The 12,854-nt window shown below is 33.7% G+C and overlaps 1 protein-coding gene and 1 long non-coding RNA gene across 3 annotated transcripts; one reads left to right on the forward strand and one right to left on the reverse strand.

Moving 5' to 3' along the window:
• Positions 1–3,590: 3,590 nt before the first annotated feature.
• LOC147919885 (uncharacterized) lies at positions 3,591–5,017 on the reverse strand. Its single transcript, XR_015593033.1, has 4 exons — positions 4,857–5,017; positions 4,659–4,783; positions 4,129–4,328; positions 3,591–3,907 (listed from the first exon to the last, which is right to left on the reverse strand). It is a non-coding gene; the product is annotated as an uncharacterized LOC147919885 (long non-coding RNA).
• A 2,686-nt stretch (positions 5,018–7,703) lies between these two features.
• Positions 7,704–9,850, forward strand: LOC104771975 (BOI-related E3 ubiquitin-protein ligase 1-like). Of its 2 annotated transcripts, none has more exons than XM_010496611.3 (4): positions 7,704–8,196; positions 8,289–8,359; positions 8,455–8,729; positions 9,096–9,850. In XM_010496611.3, the coding sequence occupies exons 1-4, from the start codon at positions 8,147–8,149 to the stop codon at positions 9,627–9,629; spliced, it is 930 nt and encodes a 309-aa protein (XP_010494913.2). In that variant the 5' UTR covers positions 7,704–8,146; the 3' UTR covers positions 9,630–9,850. The 2 variants fall into 2 exon arrangements, with proteins under 2 accessions (XP_010494913.2, XP_087361409.1); XM_087505283.1 differs by having other exon boundaries at positions 7,807–8,196; positions 9,105–9,850.
• The last annotated feature ends 3,004 nt before the right edge of the window (positions 9,851–12,854 follow it).

The raw sequence follows: 12,854 nt of genomic DNA on the forward strand, positions 1-12,854 counted from the left end.
CCCATAATTTGTTGTTAAAGCTTGTTCGATTTAAAATATTTTGGCCATACCCTAAATTATGGTTGGTTCTCGGTCCCCCTCATAAAGGGTTACAAGAATTTAAAGAGAAGTAGTAGAGGATGGATTGATGGTTGAAAGAATCTAACAATAACAACAACAAATAGTATTCTTATTTAATGGTTTTCCTTGTTTGCCTTATCAAACCCCATCTTCAAACTTCTCCTTTTATCTTTCCACCAATATCACCTTTCTTTTTTGTTGAAGATTTGGTATAGATATTTCAAATCTTACATTATACTTTTCATATGGTACATAAGAAAGTATATATGTATTCTAGTGGTTTTATTGGGTCTATTGAGATGGATGAGCAACTTTTAGTGGACATACCAGTTATAGATGCTTTACTTTGTGCCAAATATGATAATACAAAATTATGAGATATTAATTTATTATTTTTTGTTGTTACAAACTTACCATGCGACATTTAAACTAATGACCACGTTTTTCAACCCACAAGAGGAAACCCAATTTTAATGAAACCACTGACAAAAGGAACCACACTAGACCAAAGAAATTGGTTAGTGATATTTATATTTCTATTGTCATAATTTATAATAATAATAATAATAATAATAATAATAAGTAGCAAGACACATACATGTTTGTTCGAGTAGTCAAGCTTGTTATACGTTTACATTTATCCAAAACTAGGATGCTCTAAAACTCGAAATGGATCAAAATGGTTCTTAGATTAGTTCGAATCTTAATTATCTATATATTTTGAACTTGTGATAGTTATGTTCTTGTTTAGGTTTTGGTAATTGGTACTGTATACTTTTATCAAAAAGAAAATTATGAAATATAGCTAGGTGTTAGATTTGATTTTTGATTAGTATCAAACTAATATGAAAATGATATGCAACAACAAAAAAAATAAACAAAGAAGTTAGTATTGTCTTTCAAGTTCCACCAAATGGACGATGTACCTTGTTTGTCTCGGGGAATCATTAATTAGTCTTGGAAATACAAAAAAAAAAAAAAAAGTGGGTCCAAAAATAACATTATCAAATTTAATTGACCTAGCTACTCTTAAGTTTATCTATTCGTGAATCCATATAAAAGAGAAATTAAACATATTGTATAGAGAGACTAGACTACACATAAAGATGATCAAAATTTTCGGATCCATTTGATGATGATGATGATGATGATGATGATGATGATGATGATGATGATGATGATGAAGATGAGAATCCATATTATATAAAAATGAAACACAATTTGAGGAAGAGTATTGATTAACTAGTTTGGTGTTTCTTGAAAGCTACAATTTGGCTAATTCCGAAACCTTTTGATTTTATATACTCCATGAGAAGGCACAAAGTTTATACAAAACGCTAATTTCTTCTTTTTGTTTACAACAAGAAACTAAACTTTATTGTCTTGTTTTTTCTGTATTACAAACATATTGTGATTGATATACACCATGTGTAATGATCTTTATTTTAGCCGAATGAACAAATTGGAATTGGCTTTGTTGATCTAATTTTCATGTAAATAAACTCCGAAGAGAGATTTTATTGGTCATCAATAATAAAGAACCAAATAGCAAATACTAACCTCACCATTCACATGTTACCACTCACATATCACCATTATGGATTAAATTGGACCGTTAATTTACTCTTATTCTTAACTATTGTACTACTTTTGTATATAGTTAGGTTTTTACGTGAGAGTGAGACCATGACCCAAGGCACAAGCCACACCTTTTGGAGAAAGAAGAAACAAACAGCCAAATAAAACTTTTCCTAAAACAATAATACAAAATTGACTCTTCTTTTGTACTACTTCTCAAATTTTCAACAAACAAAGATGGGCTCATTAAACGGTAACAATATAAATGAAAAATAATGAACGATAGGCTCACCATTCGAAGCAACCTTCATGATATGGTGCTTTTAATAAACAATTTTTAAAAACAATCATAATTAGTTTCATTAGTCCATAAGGAAAATTGACTTAGACCAAATCATGTATTGGCTCAAGAGATGCCATTCCTTACATCAACGTTTTTGCCTACCTGTCTAGCTCTTGCCACCACATTTTTCTACTTCTACATCTTTTGTCTATATACACACCAAAAAAAAAGAATATATACACATATATATATTGTGTGTGTGTGTGTGTGTATGGTCCATTCTCATCTTAGTTGTTATTTGTGTAGAGTCTAATATTCGAACATCATACTCACTATAATCCTTTTAAATAATGAGTGTAATTTTCATTCCAAAATACATGTTATTTAATTTTAATCTGATTTTGTATTCTCAAAAAAATCATTTAAACATAAAATTTATAGAAATTTACAATTATATCTCTATGGATTACATTATGTTAGTCCGTATAGAGATATATATTTGAAAAATGTAACAATAGTAAACAATAGAATAAAAAGAACTCTAATTTATGTATGATTCGATGTTTTGATTTTGATGTTAACTCGCATAAAACATGGTATGGAATGTAGCTATGACCATATGATATACACGTATGTATATATGTTTATATATATCCTTCGTTTTGAAGAAGAAGGAAACGACTTTTTTGGTTGAGAATGTGAAATTGCATAGTGTGGAGCATTATTATTGTTACTCATGAGGAAACGTGAAGGTGGCCAAAAGGGATAATTTTTAAAAACCCTAATTAAAGAAAAATAATGATGTCCAATTGTGTATTTTGCATCTAATCAAATCTACACCTTTGAATATTGACTCTTCTTCTTTCCACTTTTTTTTTTTTATTTCTTAATTTCTATTTAACATAAAATAATTTCCATGTTTTATCATCAAATAAGTCACCATTTTCTCATCATGGCCAACACATAAATCCAACTAAGGCTAAAGTTGCACCTGTATAGGTGTGTACGTATGAGATAAACATAAGATAGAGAGTCTTCTAGACTTCTATTAAGTTACTAAAAACATTTCTTACCATCCATAGGATATGTATATTGTTGTTTTACCTTCACTAAATTATCCTCACAAACAACTATATATACATTATATATATTGCGTATATATAATGTATATATAGTTGTTTATATATACACTTATAATTTTGATATATAAACGTCAATGTATAGTAACGAAAGGAAGTATATATGAAAATGAGATTGTTGGGTGGGGTAAGACTGTAAGAGGGATTGAAAAGAGAGGATAACATGTTTTAGGAAGAGAAAAAATGAATGTTCAACAAGTTTTTGCCCAAGAATCACTACAAGAAAAATCATTATTCATAGCACACGATAAACGCCATCATATGTGTTTGATAGCGTTTTCATAAACGCTATGTTCTCCGCAGCTATCTTAGGTACCACCTATATTATAGCGTTTTTATGGTATGCTATTATTGGGTCTATCTACCATAGCAGTTTTGTTATACGGCGCTATAACATATGTAACCCTATTATAGCGTTATTCACATGACATAGTTGTCTTTATCAATTATGCTCTTATTGCTATAATATGCATTGTTATGACTTTTATTTTATGCAATGGTATAAAGCTAATCAATTTGGTGGAACCTGCTTAATTTGCAAAATATCCAATTTATATATACTGTAATAAACATCCACACGATACACATCATTTCATAAAACAAACATTATTCACCCATAACACAAGTCTCAAAAAAATACTTAAAAACTATCATCCTTCAATATAATGATAGATACCAGACTCTTCATTCATGTTAATGTTCTCCTGATCTGAGGTCCTTGGCATGATTCAAACTTTCTCAGAGAGCTTGGAACCCACTACTCCAAAAGCTGGAAGCTTCTTTTTTTGAGGAAATGATTTTGAGTATCACAAACCGATCCATGTTGGAAACTCCAAATAGTCAGACACTGCACAAACAAGAAAGATTATAAGTGTCTATAACCAAGCTCTCACAAAGCAGATAAGTGGAAGTCTAAAAGTAAGGATGAATTGCTAGACATAAAAGTATTTTAAAAACCTGCACATTCAAGTAAATGTCAGACCAAATGCAGCAATACAAATTGGTTGGAAGCGGACTCTCTAGCTAAGAATTTCAAGGTCTTGTTTAGTAAGAGTAACACAACCACACCTGTTTCTTAGTCCAATCGTATTGTCATACACCAGCTGAAGGAGCAAACTGGAGCAGTTGTACAATTAGAGGCTCTTTGATCTTTGGGAGAGAGACTTACGTCTAAAGCCACAAACTCTGGTGCTCTTGGATCTACTATTAACGCAGTTTTCCTATGTATATCGAATGAACAAAAAAAAATCTAGCAGGGGATCCTTCAGCTATCAAAATGAAACAAAGAACACAAGTAAGCACCAACTAATAACGAGTTTCACACACGAGCTCCATGTCTAGATATAAAAAGACTTCTCTTTTTGGATCTTAACAAATTTCTCGTAACTAAGAGTTTTCAAACTTCCAATTTCAAAATTTTAACAAAGCTAAAAACCTAAAGTAACCAAAACCTATAGTAACCAAACCTAAAGTAACCAAAACAGAAATATGCGTAAGACCTCGAGGAAGCGCGAATCTGCAAGATAAAAACCATCAAGAAAAGCGAAAGATCTAACAAACCAAATTGGTTTGATGTGATGGTGTGAAGTTTCATTCACCTGTTTTTTATGTCAGATTCTCTTCTTCCAAGCCTTGGAGTATCAACGGTAAGAGCGATCACTTTAAATCCAGCTTCTTCAGCTCTTTTTACAAGCTGTCTTACCACATTTCTATCCTTATACACCTGCATCATGAGAACAAACAGACGATTCAAAGCCAGATTTTCAAAAGACCAAGTAGAACTATATGAAACTGACATAAAGTTGGAAAAAACGAATCCCTGGTCCTGTGGAAGCAACTTCCTCAACACTACAAGTAGCCCATGAAGATAAAGTCTGAAAACATCAAAGAATACACAAAAAATGAATACATAAAAGAGATATCTAATCAGGTGAAAGAGACAGAGACGACAAAGAATCAAAACCATAATTGTTCCAGCAGCAGAAGTAGCTCTCGTGGTTGCAAGCTCGCCTACAACGATAACAAAACCACTTCCCATAGTGAACTCAAGATCTTTAACAGTATAACAATCTAATCTAAGAACATCTGATAAACTGATAAAGTAACTCTAAATCCTAGAAACTCAGCGAGTCCGGTTCACCGATTAAAAACGAATCCATTAAAGAGAAACAAAATGCTTACCGGAGAAGAAGACCTCCCCATTGTAGAAAACCACCTTGAGCAACAGAATCGACTAGGAAGAAGGACCAGACAAACTCCGGCAGACACTAGCGAAGAAACTCAATGGGAAACCCTAACGAAAGGACGCCACTCTCTGGACCCCGGCTCTGTCGTCTCCGCTTATCCCGTAACAATCGCGTCGCATCCGTCATATTCGCCACCGCCGTTTGCCAGGACGCCACTCTCTGGACCCCGGCTCCGCTTTCTCTCATCGAATTGCCGCTGAATCGCTTTTCCACATCAATCGATATTTCTAACTCTAGACCCGGAGCTTCCTACACGAGAATTTATGGCTAATAGAGGTACCAAGAAACCCAAATCATCCTTTGAAGGTTGTAAAGTGTAATTAGCTTGGAGAAAACTATGAGGAGAACTGGGGAAGAAGAGCTTCAAGAGGAAGATCTGGGTTTCGATTCGGTGGAGAAAGGGGATTTAGGGTTAAAAGTTTTTTTTCCTCGCTCTATAGCTTTTTTTTTTTGGACTCTACTATTTCTATGTAAAATAGGGGGAAAGCATAATTTTTTTAGTCCATTTTTATTAAGTGTGGGTAGAAATAGTGATTTTTATTTCCCGCTTATATATTTTGAGGTATAACGTTTTAAAAACGCTATTATATAAACTCATTTTTAAAATTTTTTCAACGATAGCATTTGTGAAAATTGCGCTATGCTTTTCTGCTATCAATGCCCATATTTCTTGTAGTGAATTCACAATTTGGTGGGGTGGGCTCCTTTAAAGGGCAAAGAACCAAAGTGTGTTATGTCTCCATTACTATTTTCAATATTATTTAGTTTTATAGTAACAATCACTACGATAATTCTGTTTTCGTCAAGTCATAGATAATAGTAGTCCAATAGTCATCGTTCTACATGAATCCATAACATAATATTGATTTTGCATTAACCATTTTGTTTATGATCAGCATCACGAGTTTTATATGGCAGAAGTTAGTTTGAACTTGAAAACAAAACTTCTCCTATCATCATGCATATCTATCTTACATCATATATAGGTTCCTTCCTCGCCTAATGTTCAAAAACTAATTCAAACATTGGAATTGTATTAGGTTAAGCCAAAGAGCAACAACGACCCACCTAATATCTAATATAATAGTATGCACTCATAATTAACTTGCTGGTTATTTTGATAAAACTTGTTGATTATCTTTGTTTAGTTGTTAGATTTCTGTTCCATCATGATCCTTTTACTAAACCGATTAAATATTTCTCTATATATGCGTGTGTACTCGCGCGCAAATATATATATCATGTCTTTATCATGGAAAAAGTCAGTTACCTGCAATACCATACAGTATTATCTAAAATTCAATCAATTTTGATTCAGTAAATTTTATTTGAATCTATCCTAGTTTATGATCATGAATAATATGAAGAGTATACTGACGATGAATTCGCGAATAATAGGAACAGTGAATAAATAAATTTACACAAACGTTCTCACTCGTTTCGGACAATTACATCATTTTTGTTAATTATACCGGATTTAAGCAAATCTTTAACATGGTAATTTTAGAAATATATCATTTTCAAGAAGAAAAAAGAATATATATATATATATATATATATATATATATATATATATATATATATATATTAAAAGACGGTGCCGTTTGATTGCATCAAAGCAGCAATGAGAAAACACGACAGAGAGTCTTCTCGAGAGAAAAAGCAAGAAAACACCAAAAGGATAAGAAAGCTCGAGAGGAGAAGTTTTAATTTTCTTGAAAAAACACATAATACGGTTAATATAGTTAGAAGTCTTAGAAGTACTATTATATTTCCTGATTCCAAGTATAATTATATTGTTTGGTCTACGAATACAAAATTAAGTGTTTCTCTCTATTTTTTTCTTGCTAGTTCTTCTTAAAATAAGATAAAATAACCGTATAGCTCTTAATCACATATATATAATTATATATATATATATATATATGCATGCAAAATCATATATTTCTGGGAATTATATATAACATCAATCAAGGTAGCTTTGATGTGCATTCAATATCAGGGATACGATGAGCGACATACCGGACAAATAAGCTCCATTCAATAGTCGTAGAGAATAGAGAGATGCATCCACGCATTATGACAATATCTTCAAGCCAATTCTATTCCACCTTCAACAAGGCTCCAAGACTATATATGTTTACAAACTACAAAGCTTACCCAACTCTCCCTTCTCTGAGTAGACGACGAAACTATGTACCATTCACTAAAAAAAAAATTAATTTTCATTATTAATGGTTTTTTTTTTTTTTTTTCATTGCAAATTTGAGAACCGTTACCATATGTGGTGGATATTAGATACTTACTTTGCAAGTTTATTTTCATAAAACTGCAAAACTAAAATTAAAGAAAAAAAAACTGCTAATTAATCTTGACTAATGACTGGACTATACGCGTATCTTGAAAAGAAAAGAAAAAAAAAAACGAAATATCCGTTTCCAATTTTTTTTTTTTTTAAAGTAAAGTGAAATAAATCATAGATGCGATTCAAATATTCAACATTTTGAGTTGATATAATAATAAATGAGAATCATGCTTACTATGTGCATATATAATAGAGAGACTTTATATTAAAAACCTCTTTGCCTAAAAAAAATAACACTTGCCAATTCCATTCATCTTCCTCTCTTCACCATTTATTTTCTTTAGAATCCCGAAGCAACCAAAGTTTTCAATCTTTTCATCAACACGGCACCATGTCCGATACAACCGTAGTTGATACATACATGATACTACATATCTTTTGCGTGATTTCATAATAATACATACTCCATTAAAGAGAGGAAAGAAGCTTCCTTCTTTTCATTTCTTGTTTTTGTCTCTGTTCTTGAATCTTGATCATGGCGGTTCAAGCTCCTCATCATCCTTCTACTCTCTTCTTCCTCAACAGGTCCTCTATCTCTCTCTGTATGTATATCTTTCACTGTATCCATGTATGTATGTATGTATTCATGTGTGTGATTGATGTTTTTGATATCTCAGAAACGGACAAGAAGGGAATGATTGTTCGAATCAGCCGGAGCAAAAATCTCAGTTTCATTCAATCAACACCGGTTTGTTTCTCCGAACCGAACGATGACCTTTTCTTTAATATCGGTTTATTTATTCTTACCGTATGTATGAATCTGTTATGTTTGCTTTAAAACAGGGGTTGATTCAAGAAAGCGAGCGAGAGAAGTTTCGTCGTCGGTGATTGATTTAGATGATATTACTACGGCGGCTCCGATGAACCCTCCGCCGCAAACTCCGCCGCAAGTTATCGGACGTCGACATAATCCTAATGTAGTAGTATCAACCGGTCTACGTTTGTCTCGTGAACAGAATCAAGAACAACGGTTTTCTACTTTTCCGATATTTACCGGAGATCTCGCCGGAGAAATCAAAAGCCAAACCGACGAATTAAATAGATTTCTTCAAATCCAGGTGACTACTATATTTTTCTTCAAAATTATCCTTCCACACACGAAAGTTTTAAAATTCACAAAATTATTATCTCCACAAATCTACAAATTCCTAAAAAAAAAAAACCTTCATAAGAAATTAAGTAAAGTTAATTAAATTGTTTAGTTGCATTTTTTGGATTTTTGTTTGATAATTTTGTTGTAAATTAAAACATTAAAATGTGTTAATTTTAAAATAAAATAAAATAACTTTATTTTATTAACTTTTTGGATTATTGTTTGATAATTTTTGTAAACCAATAAAATGTGTTAATTTAAAACTAAGTTTTAAAAATCATTTTTATTTTTGTCTCCATTTAATTTTAATATATATTTTTTTTTGGAAAAGGGAGAGCAGCTGAGGCGCATGTTAGCGGAAAACAATGAGAGGCACTATCGTGAGCTACTGAGAACGACGGAAGAATCAGTTAGGCGGAGATTAAGAGAGAAAGAAGCGGAGGTCGATAAAGCCACGCGTCGTCACGCCGAGCTAGAAGCACGTGCGTCTCAGATAGAAACAGAGTCACGTGCCTGGCAGGTGAGAGCAGCGGCTAGAGAAGCCGAAGCGACGTCGTTACAGGCTCAATTGCAGCAAGTCGTATTTGCAGCAGCTCACCGCGGCGGAGTTATCACGACGGCTGAACAAAATTCGGGAAGCCTAGACGGTGCGGATGAAGCCGAGGACGCTGAATCGGCTTACGTGGATCCCGATCGGTGCGACATGATCGGACCGGGGTGTAGGATTTGCCGGCGGCGATCGGCGACTGTGTTGGCTTTGCCGTGTCGTCATTTGGTTCTGTGTAAAGGATGCGACGGCTCCGTACGAGTTTGTCCGCTTTGCCTTAGCACGAAGAACTCAAGCGTGGAGGTTTTTTATTCTTGATGGCCCATTGTTTAATGGGCATATCAGGCCCAGTAATTTGGCATTTTTATAATAAAAAATAATATCTACATAAATTAAATTTCTCATTTATTTACATGAAAAATACTGTTGAGTCTCATTCTTGAACAGCTTGAGAGGTTTGATGTACATAGCCACATGCAGTGGCCTTTTTTTTTTTTTATAGAAAACCGCAATAAAATTAACCTTGACCGTTTGGTTTATTTATTTTATTTATGTATTATATTTCATTTTATATTTTGTGAATGAACCATATATTTAGTAATTTTTTGTGTTGTTATAGTTTTGGAGTATAATTAGGAATATGGTCTAGGGTTTTAGAATTTATATCTTTGTATAATGTTCAGAAAATAATGTTCAGAAAATATAATCTTACCAAAAAAAATGTTCAGAAAATATATGTGAGAAGAGTTTTCATTAGTTCTTGTTTTTTGGTTGATCTCAACAGTGATTGATGTGTGTTTTTTGGAATTTCAAACGAAACGAATAATTTGCTATTTCTCGAAATTTTTGGATATTTTTTTTTTAATAATCAACGGATCAATAGTCTATCACCATAAACCTTTGCTACGTCAGATCTTTTTCTATGAAGTTTCTATACATAGAAAAAAGGATAATCTGTATATTTATATAAACCCTATGGAGAATAAAAGATAAATAACTCTTTTGAAAAACAATATTTTCTGAATTCCTTTCTCCAAAGCCACTGAGTATATGCTCTTTTAGTCCTTTTCATGAGATGTAAATTCAATTTGGAAGAAAAGGAATATAAAATTTTGTGAGAAACTCGTGACTTCCACATAGTGCCATAGCCCATAGCCAAGTTAGCCATATACGACCTACAAAGTCTATACGCTCATTTCATGCCTTTTTCAAACTAATAATAGTCCATCCATGCCAATTCACTTTTTCATTTGAAAGTGTCATACAAGTTGCTCGTAAAATATTCTAGATAATTTTTCATATCTGTCTGATTATTTTCATTTTTTCGGTAATATATATCTATTTATGCGTGATGACTTGAGATCCGGACTCTTTCTCTCTTCTCTCTCTAGAATTTTTTAGAAAGCGAAAGTTTCATAAACGCCGGATTGTTTTTCCGGTGTCTTTACGTCTAGCTTCACTGGCTTTTTCAGTGGTGGAGGCTGGCTATTTTCCGGCGTTGGTGGCTCTGTAACTATCATCGGCTGGCTATCTTCCGGCGTTGGTGGCTCCGCAAGCACCATCGGCTGGCTATCTTCCGGCGTTGGTGGCTTTGTAAGCATCATCGGCTGGCTTTCTTCCGGTGTTGGTGGCTTTATGAGCATCATCGACCGGCTACTTTCCGACATGTCAGCTTTCCAGTAACTATGGCCGGCTTTTACCTGCTTTCCGTTCATCTCTTCGGCGATTTCGGCAAGCTTTTGTCCCGGAATTTTTCCGTTTTAGTTTTAAAGATCGATTGAGTTTTCATCGATTTTATCTTTGTCTTTTTAGTGGCTGAAGCCTATAGATCTAGATCTAGACCGTTTTGTTTGAAAATCATGTTATCTTTGGTTCTTGAAGATGAAGATTTGAAGCTCTGAAGTTACATATCGTGTCAGTGATGATCTAAAATTCCGGCGATTTAGAGTATTCTGCAGGCGAAAAACAACCGGCGGCGATGATCGGCGGTAGCCCCTGTTTCTTCCTTTTTGTCACACGTGTTTTTGACCTACATCCTTTGTGCAACACGTGTCATGTGCGCGTAATGTTGATCCCTGATTTTTCTTCGTGACGGTTTAGATTTTTAGAATTCATATGGGCTTTCTTTTGTGCTTATGTTTGGGCTTATGTTTAGTTTGGTTTGTTGGCTTATGAAATAAATAAAGAGACAATTGAGAAAAAAAAAATATCTATTTATGCAATTGCAGTAGACAAAAGAATAAAAACAATAACCAATCACCATGTGTAAAAGAGGTATGTAGATATATATGTTTGTTGCTCTTTGGTTCTTGGTAGTGGAATACTTCTTGACACTACAATTTACAATCCGGTGAATCGAGAAATAAATCGACAAACTTGCATGTCCGAAAACTAAAAATTGATATAAAAAATGTGTGTTTTAGATAGACATAGACTTAACGCACAAAAGTAGATTTTGTTCACATTTTAAATTGGTAAAACAAAGGGGTCAATAAGTCAATATTCATTAGACTGCTTTTGTCTTAAATCAAGGAAAGTGGAAAACCAACTCATACCCAGAGAAATAAAATCAAAAGATAATTATATATTCCATTTCATGTCCATTTACCCAAAGTATGCTAATTTCCTAAATTAGTTATATTTGGAATTTAAGTGATGGTTATTGGTTTGAGATTTGAATAGAGTTTTAAATATTTAAAATGTTATATAGAATATGTTGTTATTCCGATAATACCGACTTTTGAAAACCCTTGCAAAGAGCGAATCCGGGACTTCTATGAGCCGCCATAACTACTTAACGCCGAATTGAAATCATCAATGTTCCGAAAGCCCAAACCTCCTAGCTGCTTATTAAGACAGAGCTTCTCCCATGCTAACCAATGCATGCCCCCAGACTGACCATTCGTATTCCACCAAAAGTCCGCTATCGCACTCGTAAGTTTGGACGTAATTGTTTTCGGGATCCGAAAACATGACATCACAAACGTCGGAACAGCAGTGGCCACTGACTTTATCATCACCTCTTTCCCTCCTTTGGAAAGCAATTTCGCCATCCAACCAGTAGTACGCCCCTGTAACTTATCCCGGACAAAAGAGAAAACCTTTGTCTTTGAGCCTCCCAAAATTTCAGGGATTCCCAAGTACGATCCCATCCCACCTAAGTTAGTAATGCCCAGAAGCGTCTGCATTTCCAATCTTGTGTCCTCTAGGACCTTGTGGCCAAATTGGAGTGAGGATTTGTCAAAATTTATCAGTTGACCTGACGCCGCTTCATAATTCCCGAGGACCGCTAAAATAGCCCCACATTCTTCTTTAGTAGCTTTGCAAAAAAACAAGCTATCATCCCACTACAAGAAATTTGACTATTGATAGCATAAAAGGATAGCATTTTTGATGTTTATGCTATCTTTGAGTGAACCGTATATTAAAGATAGTGTTTGGTTATTTGTAAACGTTATCTATGGTTAACAGCGGGAATTAAAATTTGACGCGGGCCAAAATTTGGTTCCTAAAAATTTGTAAACGCTATTGAAATTAAAAGGG

Source organism: Camelina sativa, chromosome 20 (assembly GCF_030686135.1).
Source record: "Camelina sativa cultivar CO46 ecotype springtype chromosome 20, ASM3068613v1".
Classification (NCBI taxonomy): domain Eukaryota; kingdom Viridiplantae; phylum Streptophyta; class Magnoliopsida; order Brassicales; family Brassicaceae; genus Camelina; species Camelina sativa.

Bases quoted from the DNA above. Each gene is read 5' to 3' on its own strand.
- LOC104771975 (XM_010496611.3), top strand. From the start codon at position 8,147: ATGGCGGTTCAAGCTCCTCATCATCCTTCTACTCTCTTCTTCCTCAAC. The intron at 8,197-8,288 runs GTCCTCTATCTC...TTGATATCTCAG, and splicing joins ACTCTCTTCTTCCTCAACAG to AAACGGACAAGAAGGGAATG. The intron at 8,360-8,454 runs GTTTGTTTCTCC...GCTTTAAAACAG, and splicing joins GTTTCATTCAATCAACACCG to GGGTTGATTCAAGAAAGCGA.